Raw genomic sequence first — 11,961 nt, 5'->3', positions numbered from 1 at the left:
ACATGTTGTCATGTACTGGATGTTAGTAATTGTTCATGGGAGACAAAACAAACTTGAGTGGGGAACACTGATTTTTGCAACCAAACTTCGAAAGAATAAGGATTATTCTGTGAGGCTATTCACAAGTGGCAGAGAAGATGACAGCTATCAACAGAACTGTGAAAAACCCAAGTCCAATCTGTTTGGAAAAAAACGAAGTATACGAGTGGTGACAAGTTAAATCCTTAGCCAATGACGGAATGGTTGCAAGTGAGGCTGTGTTAGGGAATTTTGACGTCCTGGGGAGATAACAGTGGTCAGCAATAGGAAACTGATACACTGTATCAAAACATATATCAGTAGGAAATCCAGCCAAATGCAAAGAGGTCGATGGATAAACACCGGGTGCAGACAAAGGACTGTCCATTGACACGCTTCTGTCGCAGAGCCTCAATCTTAGTAGGCACCAGCGAACAGAACCCGATGATGTTGAGGTTCGTCCAAATCATACACGTACATATACTCGTGACCCAATGGTGCAGTGGTAAACTGTGGAGTCTGACCCCTTGATGACGGTGAGACGAAGGTTTTTTTGACAGTGACACGACGCACAGATCCACCGGGCACGATAGCAACGTGTTCACCAGGTCGGCGAGCTAGTTCGGAATCAACTATACGAAGTAAGTCGAGTCCAGTTTCCACAGCCGACACATCCGAGGCTAAGGCCAAGGTGACATGTGCTCGACACCCAAGAGGGCGATTGGTTTGTTCAACATGCTCACTGTTCATCATGATATCAGGGAGATCTGAAAAATGGGAAGAAAACTGGGTAATAGAACCAGAAATTAACTGGTCCCTTTGAATCACGGAGAAAATAACAATTGATAGGCATGTCGTATTGTCTAGGATTTTATTGAGTTCGTTAAAATACGAAGGCAACAATCAGTTGGTAGAAACAAAACACAACGACTTTTCCCCATAGAGGATTACTCCAGAAGGAAATTCTCAAATCAATAGACGGTTTCACTCAGTCTTTATTTCTGTTGAAAGAGATACTACATGGGGGATCGTCAGCCGAAAACTAACTTGAGAAAATCGTATTTGAGTAAGATTGTTTGGGTCTCAGAAATTACCAGGGTTCGAGATAACCCAACTGTTAAGGTGAAGCATCACTGTCAACACTGGTGTTGCTGTCTTTGAAGATGATGATGTTAAGGTGGGAAGATATTTAATGAGGGGTATGTGGTTCGGACCCAACCATGGCATCTCGAGTTCTATTATCCAGGCTTGGGCAACCTGACAGTATTTCTGCTCTTCAGCTTTTTTCTTGTTGTGTAGCAGCTGTGCACCACAGCCAACTGATTATTCACTCATTTTCAACCCTATTGTTCAGCTTACCAAACAAACCCAGCAACAACTCCAAGGGCTGTGATGGGCTTCACTCGGCAACGAAAACTAAACCAAGAGGAAAGACGTATCTGAGCGAGTGCTACGTGAGCGTGGCAACACCGAGAGAGCTTTGTTTTCAAATAAACTGCGCTTTGCTAGAGGCCTTTTCCCATGTTTCTGAGGCAGCCCGTTATAATCGCGCATTTCGGAAGCTTTTGTTTAGTGAACAATTGAATTTGTTCCATTTTACTCAGTTCTGTACACCCACAGATACTATGCTAGCCAAGAAACTGGTTCCCCAAACTCGGTAAACGAGATTAACGTTTCCCGGTTGCCTCGCAATAACGAAATATCTCCAAAAAGAATACTTAGAGCCTCAGTTGGGATATGCTCCTCGAGGAGCACTCGGGGGCACCACCAGGCATGGATTATACTCATACTGCTATTGTTGCAGACACTCTAATGGCTGGTGCAGGCAAACACTCGGGTCAAATGATGAGTTATGAAACTATGACATACCAGCTGGCACAGTGGTGGTGAGGTACGTTAGTTACAGTCAACTGGGACCCCATATGCGACCAAGCAATGGTATATCAGCTGAAACAACGGGCTTTGATTTTCAATGACAAGCGCGAATTGGTATCTATTTGCTGTCCTGAAAATTTGCGCACATGTTCTGGGGATGAAGAATCAAAAGACCATTTATTGTGACGGCCTAACACTCCATGGCCAAGAGGTCGCAATCACCAATAATCCGATAGTACGATTGTCAGGACCCGATTGAAGGGAATGTTTTTTTCTTAGAACCACTTTAGTTTACATTCGCCGATACCAGTGTCGCATCAACTCATAAATATTCGTAAAGCTGGATCAGTTTTATGTGGAAACAGTTTAAAGTTATACCGCACAGCGGAAACGGTATAAAACAGTTAAAAACCGGTTGCCATCGAAAACCTGTGAAAGGAGTGAAATTTGCAAAGTCTGTGCATTTCAAAACTATTGACCAATGTAAAGTTTGAAGGGTAGAAGTTTTAGTCGTAACGCAAGCAAATCGTACCTGCGAATTCCGTTCGATCTGTGGACAACACAGCTTGATCATCCGAGGCCCATAAATGGCGCAGGACTAGATCATCGGCTGGCAATCGAATACGAACACCAACTGTGCGCAGAGAAAAAAACAAACCGGTCACCTGCACCGTAAACAGACGACCCAGCAAACTCTCTGTGACGGCTCCGCTAAGAGCGTACTGTTGTGCGCCAGCCGCCCGGCCGAAACGTGCATACTTGGCCGTAATGTGCGGAACACTAGCTGCACGACTGGCTTTCAACCCAACACCGAAAGCGGGTAGGGTAGCTGAATGCCAGTGTCGTAGAACATCAGTGATAGGAGCAGCTGGAAGGAAAACAAGTGAAAAACATTCGTTTATGGAAAGCAGACAAATGAAAACTGTTACATGTTACAAGTGATTCAATCGGCATTTCGTATCTGAAACAACAAAACGACTCAAAATTCGTGGTATAAGGACGAAGCATTACAGAAGGCAAGTAAGTTGAGGTTACCCCTGACTACAAAAGGAAGTAGGCACTTTGAATGCGCGAACCCAGTTCGCCACAAGACAGGGAAGCGACAAAGCATTGATTATTTAAAGGTTTGTACAGTGACGAAAAAACGTTTTCGCTCCGTTTTTAGTTTGCCGGGCTACAATTCTGTACCAATTCAACGTCATGAAGCACATAATACGCTGAGTGAGATGAAAGTTGGAGACGCCATTTTCCTCTTCTATCCCATTCGAAGAGATTCATCTACCTCAGAATGCATTCTACTGCCCCATGGGGTACCTAGTTTTGGGATTGTTTCGCGAAGAGAGTAGTAAACACGCGTGACTGTACTGTGCCATGGAAGACGAAAAAAGTCAGTAAAGCCATTCACGATAATAAAAACAGATTCCAGTGTGTTGCCTTCTAAGCATACAGAAGAGTTGGGAAGAGAATGACCGTTGCCCATCGGTTTACTTTCTGTTAAGTCAGTTATTTACTCGACGCCACGAATCTCCAAGCTGATAGATGTCCTCATCAAAATTAGGACAGCGGCAAATCGTGTCATACGCTTGCAACGTCGGAACTTCCATGAACCTGAACATCCTGTTACAGAAGTCAAAAGTTTCCAACGTTTGGCTTTTATTTCTGAGACACGGATCATCAGGTTGTGCCTAGCAGCCCCTGGGTCACCGAAATGGTTAAAAAAGATGTTATCCACTGGGCTACCTACTAAGCTCCCTGACAAACAACACCAGTACTACGTTCGTGAATCTCAAAATATTAACTATTGACGAAGCGTCACTCATGGTTCAGAGTGCGTCCATGAAACTCTAACACTGTAAGGGGTCGTGTTTTAGCTTCCTAGTCCTCAACTCATGGAGGCCTCGTTGAGAATAAGCTCCTTCCGAACAGGGTATGCAATACCACTGCTTCTTGTCGTCATAAATGACCCTGAAGTCAAGGTAACTTCTAATGTCTTCCTTGGACATGTCAAAGAATATTCAAGATAGTGGCCGACGGCCAATTCGAATATGCAAAATGTAGGGGTTCGAACCTGGGCCGTCAAAGTTATTCGCAAAGACAACCAGATCGAATAATATATCAAAACAATGGCGACTCTTTGTTGAAAAGGAACTGGTGCTTTCGAAGAAATTTGTGGTTTGAAGGGACTTTCACCGGGTTTATATATTATCTTTGCACAACCAGGTGGTGCTTCAAAATGGTTGACTCTCATTGTCACATATATATGGGAGGCCTTTTATGCGCTCCATTTTCCTATCCCTTTTAATCTTCTTCTCATCAAACCAAACGCAAACAAACGGTTTTCATCTTTACTGCGCTCTTTCTGTCTGTGCTGTTCTGCCACAAACGCTTTCGTTTCTGGACTGTAAGGGCCACCTATTAATTGAAACAAATTTATTAATGTGTTTGTTCTCCTGATCACGTCCACCAACGCGAAAAGTACGTTGCGAAAATGAGCTCAGTGTCCTCATTTTAACCAAGCTTGGTGGACGTAGGGCCAAGCACACAAAACCATGGAACAGCGCAAGTCTCACGAATAACATAGAAATCACGTAGATTACGTAGTTCGGTGTTGATGGAGCGACCTGACATCACGTGACTGGCCACAATCGCTCATTCGATGGGTGGATCATGGATGCAAACATTACGCATCCTGAAATCCAGCTGAAGCCCTTGTTTAAGTCAGTCTGCTTCTCAAATATCGTACAACCTGAAACAAGAGGCGGCCTGGTGCAGCACGTTCAGAGGATTAAGAACATCATTAACGAGAGATTCAGCTGGGTTCCATGTGAGTTACCCGTCGAAACAAATCTGGTATACATATAAGATAAAGCATATACGTCAAACTTCGTGAACTGGGGTTCCAGTAGAACATAAGGTTGACGGAAACTCGGGGACTGCGCCTACCTGACGAGCCCCAGGAAGGCCGAAACAGGTCGTGGGTTATCGAAGAGTTTTTAGCAACCTTATGAGTAGTGTGAAACGTCTAAAAAGGAAGTATTTATTCTAACACCTCACGCAGTGCATTACATAAGTTTTTGCGAATTTATCCGTTAAAGTCATCAGCAGGCTTTGTCAAAATTTGGTTTCCACCTTGTGTGGATTCCACAGGTCCCAAACTGTCCTGAAACGCAAGGACCGCATCAAGGAGGCAGACAAGAGAAACGTTTTCCGTAGCTTGCTGGAGAATCGGTGTCCAGAGTAAAAAGTTGGACAAAAACCAGCCACTTGTCTACATGCTAATTGAGCTTAAGAAGAGTACCGGCTAAAACGCAAACTAATTAACTCAGAGTCCATAGTTTGAGCCTACTACCTATCCCTGGAAAATCAGGTATGTTTTCCCAAAAAGACAGTTAAGGGCATCCGGTCGCTAATGAGGGTAGTCTCAACTCGGGGCTCACCGCTGACTGGGGATGTGGCTGCAGACTCTTCAGAGAGGGGTGGAGGAAGGACTGGAGGGCTGCAGTGAGAATTCGGTCCGTAGGCTTAACACTGGCTACAAAGAGTTACGCAGAGACGGGATGCTACAAGTAAACGATTCGGCATGGTCAGTCCAAAAACTCAGTGGTGCAACTAATCTTCATGGAGCTCAATCGGATTCTTGGAGTGACCTAAATGAAACTGTGGAGAATAACTCCAACCGTACAAACACTGCATGTTCACTGGACATAGACTAAAACATGGAATTGGCAAGGACTTGTCGAATGACCGACATGTCGGGAGAGCCCAAGACCCAAATTGGACCACATCGAGAACTTACTGTCAGAGAGGCCCAAGGCCGAGGCTAAGTGTACACGTACGTCTGGTAGACCAACAATAGTGATAAGAGAATTCCAAGCCCAATTCAGTAGTTCTTGTGTTTCCTCCAAGGGCCAGGAATTGGCCTTCGTTAGGTCGGACGCTGCTGACGATCCATTGCGTCGTTTACCACAGCTACTGCTTTTCCCTGGCCATAACCAACCATAGTATAGCGGAAATACGTGCTCGAAGTTACGAACTTTGGCTTCTATAGCATGAAGACCGACAAAATGGACGTTTCGCATGGCCAACGCATCAGTATCAAACCTCCATGGTGTCTGGGGTATAACCATGATGACAGCATACTCAAAGCGTTTGGCCAGATCGGTGTAGTATCGCGTTTCCCATGCTCGAACGTTTGTGTTGTCGATTACAAGAGGGCTAACGCCAGACTCTGCCGCATCGTATGCTTTGCCTTGGCACCATTGATGGGCTTCAGCAATGCGTGAAATATCGAACTGATATTCTGCACCATTAGATTCGAGGTACCAAAACTCGTCTGCTGAACAAACCTGCGATAGATTGGGGTAGGAACGGAAATATAATTGATAGTTGATGAAATATCATACCAAGATTCAGCTGACAAAATGTGGATACCGCACGCAAAAGGATACACAACTGATGCACAACCAGTGCTCCAAACAGCATGACTAAGAACCGAAGTTCAGTCGACATAAAAACAGACTCCGTTGAGCTCGGATGTTCTAAAGACATGTGCCAACGATAACAAAGTGCTACCGCTACCGCTACACGCAACCTATATGGATAAGTTAATGCTCCGTGCTGAACCCCAAATGGATGCGATGTCGGTGTACAAAGGCCGCTTATGCTCTAGTAATCACGGTATTCCAGATATTGCAGTATGTTTGCCTGACTGAGCAGACTACTCTTAAGGTTGTCCAATAGTGCATTCCCTCAAGAAAATTATTAACTTTGAGCTCCCTCTTCACGACAGCTCGACCTCTCAACACGCTACTACAGGAAGATTTCAATGAAACCTAACACGACGTAATTTATTCAACCACCAGCAGCTTGCAATTTTTTTTACTTAAGCTGAAACTATGGGTATTGCCAAGCGGATCAGAAATACCACAATACTTACCAGTCCCAATTGAATCGAAGGAAGCCGATGAAGAGTCAACTACATGACACGGTCTGATGACTCTTTTTCAGGACAGCCCAAAAAAATTACGTGAATGTTGCAAACCCACCTTACAGATCAGTTAGCCAGCGTGATTACTAAACGTCAATACTCGCATTAAGAAAACAATTTGGGTGCACAGGACACATTGCTATTGGATTCCTTCTCGAGCACACAAAACTCGGAGAATCATAGTTCCCGAAACGGCTGGTATACTTTTTAATGAACAATCGATCAGCCATTTATCTATGTGGATCAGCTGACTGAAGTGCTAACGCCAACGTCAGACGATGCCCGTCACAACATGTGCTTTGAGCTTCATTTAGATGATGATATAGGGACACCTATTTTCGATGTTCACCGATCCCGGTGGGTTCATTTGACTATGGTTGTTGGAACACGTAAATGTGCAAAGTGGTGGTGGTATTTCGGCGTCGTCAGCTGACAGCATCGAGGAGAAACACAAGCCACAACCAATGTTAGTTTGACAGTTATTTTGGTTCAATTTATGACTGACGATGTTTTATAATTCAGTGGGTCGATTAGTCAAATTATGATAAACTTGAATCATTGCTGCCTTAGTCCCACTTACTGCCAGTACGATAGCGCAGCGTCGACAGTTCGGCTTTACTTGACAGTACGACGGTTCCTTTGCCTGATCTCAGTGCCTCATACAAAGGACAGCGCAAAATGCTATACGGCTGCATCGATATTTGATGGAATTGAATGGCTGACCGGTGACAGTTTCCTCTGCTATTTGCTTTGTGGAATCTGCACATTGAGATTATCACCTACGCATCAACCAGTAGGCGCAAAGGCGCATTTGGGTGGGACGAAAAAAGCGAAATAGGTACAAAATGGATGCTGTCTGGAAGAATGATCGTCACACGGAACGCAGTTCTTTACTGCGAAACAAGAAACTGTTGAGAATATTCATGTCACTAGGTGAAAAATGGTAGTAGATCATGGGAAGGTATTGTCTTTTTCACCAATGCTTAGCATGATCAAATACGGTGAATATTAATGGATCAGAAAAATATCAGAGGTGAATGTCTAAAAGCTCAGATTCTGCCAAAACATTCACAAGAAATAAACATCCGTCCGTTTTCCCGGGTATGTATGGTGCTGAAAACATGTACGTCATCATCAGACCTAGAACCGTACTAGAATCTGATGAAGTAAGGGTGTAAAACCCATTACGACAAACTGGACTCCCGTAGGTCAAGTTGCATGAAATCTGAAGAACACAGCATTCTGGAGGGATGGCGTACGGAAAGACATACAGTCTCCTAAATTGCAATTAACAAATTTACCGATGACAGATATATGCCTACTGCATTAGCCAACACAACCACACCATATCTTCGTAACATCCCCCACACCCTAGGCCGAAAGATAAAATGGTCCCGTTATGGGAGAAATTATTTTCCCGAACGAGAAGCAACAACAACAGTATACTTTGCCATTTGCCCGGATTCTTAAGTTGACTGTCATAAAAATAGATGATACCTTTAGCACTTCCTACACAATCTGATTACACCACCGACTTTAACTTGAGGTTTGCCAACAGGTCAAAAAACCTGTTACAAAGTTACAATATTATTTTGGGCGCTCGCATATGTAGCTGCTACTAAGGAGCCATGCCAAATAGGACTGCTCAGTGGGGGTATCTCACAACAAGTACTTCTCATCCCGCTAAAATGGTTTCCTAGGATGATACTACGCATAGGAAAAACCAACATTCAACTTTAAGAACAACGAAATACCTCTTACCAACCTGAACATCAGTATTCATGCGTGAATTATAAACAGAAAGAGTAAGTAACGAAAGCAGGACGTACCACAGTGCTAGGAAAGCGCAGACGGATGCACTCAGCGATGTAGGACTTTCCGGAACCAGGAGGACCACGAAGGATGAACATAAACCGGGTACTTACTATCCACCTGGCAATTTCATCGTTCGTGAGAAACGGGAAGTTCACGTATTTCGTTATCACCTTCGACTCCTGAACTGGGACACGTTGGTAGCTCAACTCTGGAGCCGATGTATTTGGCGAATCCGGCACGGCTGGGACAGTAGGGCTTAGAGAATGCGGTATATGCTCCTCTGATATGGCTTCGACCGTGCACAGATGAGAAGTATCAGATTGACGTCGATTTACCCTGCGATACGATTTGGCTCTTGCAGAGATCTTCAAGGTAGTCGCCGGACACAAATGCACAAGAATATTCCCCATGCTGGTTGAGTGAAGTCTCGAAGCAGGAAGAGAAGAGTATTCAGCAAATCTCCATCAGAAAGGAAACAATCTTCTCAGGCTTTAGTAAAAGACTATGAACTCTGGAACATTTTTGCTTTCTCGTATCACGTTCGCGTCCCATGATTCAGTTTTCAAAAATGCTTTTGGGTAGAACTGAAATTATTTGACATGGAAAGGAAACATGGAAATTAGGTCTGATAAGGCTGGTCTGTGAGAACAGTCCACAACAATGGTGAGAGGAAATGGTGTTGTAGGTCAGAATAAGAACAGCCTACCTCACTTGGAACGTTAAAAGGGGGTGTGCTGGTAATGCTGAATACGGCCGGTAAATACACTCACCTCGAGTGCTGTTTTTTAAAACAGGCACTATTATCGACTCATCGGAGTTGTCTATGTTAGCCTCTCTCTCGAAGAATGACGAAAATGCACAAGACAAACACTGGCTGGGGAATTCCCCACCATCCTTTAACAGAGATGCTGGAAGGTCGCAAGACCAGAAGCACGGTGACGCTCAAGTTGAGGTTCACACACGGACACGTCTGAAGCTGAGGGGGCTCCCATAATGGGGAAGCTAGTAGTTAACTGAAATGTTATTCGAAGTCCGAATTTCCAAACGACTTCCATGGTTGGATATCAGAAAGCTACTTTGCTTCTCCGTAGTTTCGCTGACAAGGGGCTTTTGAGTACCAGTCGAACAAGCCACACACAACTGCACTTATCGGAGCTTCCATTCCATTGGCCTTCCCAGTCAACTCAACTTTCCGGTCTTCATCAACACTCACTAGGCGTTAAATAATGCGTCGAGTTCAATACTATTCACTTTAGTAGACGTAAACCGTGTGCCATAGGCACACTGGTCCTGGCTTCTACAGTTTCATTCACCGGAAAACGGGAAACTAGAGTATCCAATCAAGCCTGGGAGGCGAAAGCATGTCCAGTTTCTTCAGAAACTGGGTGGCTAGGCACCGAAGGCGATAGCTTTAAGGCATAAGCGCCACTGAGTGCTCGATTGGGCCATTTCCGCAAATGTCATTAACTACTGGTGATGTGAATCCTGGGGCCCCAATCCAGGGAGGCGGCAGTTGCCAACCTACTAAGCTTACTGGTTAGTTTTTTCGTACTAAGTTGCCAGGTCATACACTGTCAACTCTCGGCCACTTCCGCTCAGCAAAGGGCTGGGAAAAAGAGCTCTGTGAGCCAGACGGTCTTCTGGCCTTCGAAGCACATGTCCCGACCAGCGCAGCCTATGAAGCGAGAGTAATTCATCCATCGCGGGAGAGTTCCTTCTTCCTAAAACTATCTGGCGTACCTCAGCATCACTAATCCGATGTTCCCACCAGACCTGACCAATGATGCGGAGACACCGATGATCAAACACTGACATCTTCCGTATGTCCTCTGCGCGTAGGTGCCACGTCTCTGATCCATAAAGCAGTATGGATCACATCACCGCAGTGTTAACTCTTCCCTTGACGGACAAGCTCACGTCACGTCGACGCCATAGGTGTCGGAGGTTGGCAAAAGCTGCCCTGACCTTTCCAAATCGAGAAGTGATCCCATCTCCAGCAGTTATACCAGCGTAAAGCGGATTCGTACGATCAATAACGAATGAATCGAAGGCGGGAACAAGTCACGCTCCGATAGAATGCATGCATTACGTGTGTTACCTGAGACGACAGCGAACAGCTCGCCTTTCTATCAAATGAGGTGTACTTAGTCCGAAAAAAGGGGTACATATATGTATCCCGTGGGCATACGCAGAGCCCTCCAAAAGGCTTCATACATAAAGTGGCACGGATTGGATGCTCACTCATCAACACCTCTCTAATTTCATGATCGAGGAGATAATGAGACGAAAGCTAGAAAGTCCTTATAGTCTAGTGTTCAAACAACTTTGACGGAATCCTTGTCTGTCTGGAATATGCAGGCGAGATCGTCCTCACTCTCATCCTTTAGCGTGCGCTTTGCACCCATAAAATGTGAAGTCGTGATTCTAGACCTGCAGTCACGGACCGCAACACATACAATCCAAGAAGAGGGACTGGAAGTTGAGTGATTCTATCTATCTTGGAAGTTGTAGTATTTCCGACTTTAGTGTGGTGGATAAGGCCAAATCAAAAAATCTGCAAGGCTCGGAGTGAGGTCAGATCTCGACTATGCCTAATAGGAAACGCTGGTAAACATGGATGTCGGTGACGTGCTTGACATTATCTATCTAAGTCACCTGAATGAGTGTCTGGAGATGTAGGCAGCTCAGAACGATTTTGGTAGGCTAGCACTAAGTCCCTTCCATTTCAACTTTTCTCCCTCAAAAAGGCGTTGTATCAGTGTTGAATACTGTACAGTCGGTAATGGTCCCAGTTAAGTGGAGCACCGTGCGGTCTTCGCGCCTTCCTGCCTAAGATCCACGCGGTTTGGTTTCCACAGGGTCGGGAATCTTAAAGGATGTGGGATACAACCGATGCGTGGAGAACATGCAATTAACTTTTAGCCGGAAAGGCTAAAATCCGTTTGTCAACGGGCGTGCTGGTAGTTCGAAGGACAGATCTACACAGATAATGGTGCCCTACTCCAATATTTTCAAATGTAGTCATTCGAACGTTTTGCAGCGCAGACAAAAACAGCTCTCTTGAAGTTCCCCTCAGGTAGTGCTTTTTAAAATGGTTCGAACGCATATTCTGAACTCGAAAATGCCTAATGGTTAAGGCGCAAACTTGCAGATCAGGTCTCTGGTTTGAAACCGAGCTCGAGCTCGGCGACACTCCGTGCCTTGTTCCACTCAACTACAGAGTGCAGATGGAGTAAAAGCGCACAATTTGACATCTTCAGTCAGCG

General features: G+C 45.0%; 1 protein-coding gene across 1 annotated transcript; it reads right to left on the bottom strand.

Moving 5' to 3' along the window:
* Positions 1-435: 435 nt before the first annotated feature.
* Positions 436-9,280, bottom strand: T265_04033 (hypothetical protein; the record flags this gene model as incomplete). The annotated part of the gene is made up of 4 exons (XM_009168668.1): positions 436-785; positions 2,426-2,761; positions 5,690-6,239; positions 8,710-9,280. The coding sequence occupies 4 exons, from the start codon at positions 9,103-9,105 to the stop codon at positions 436-438; spliced, it is 1,632 nt and encodes a 543-aa protein (XP_009166932.1).
* Between the last annotated feature and the right edge of the window lie 2,681 nt (positions 9,281-11,961).

The sequence above is a fragment of the Opisthorchis viverrini genome, assembly GCF_000715545.1.
Source record: "Opisthorchis viverrini unplaced genomic scaffold opera_v5_63, whole genome shotgun sequence".
Classification (NCBI taxonomy): domain Eukaryota; kingdom Metazoa; phylum Platyhelminthes; class Trematoda; order Opisthorchiida; family Opisthorchiidae; genus Opisthorchis; species Opisthorchis viverrini.
The sequence above is the reverse complement of the archived record's forward strand: the minus strand, read 5'-3'. Positions and strand labels throughout refer to the sequence as shown.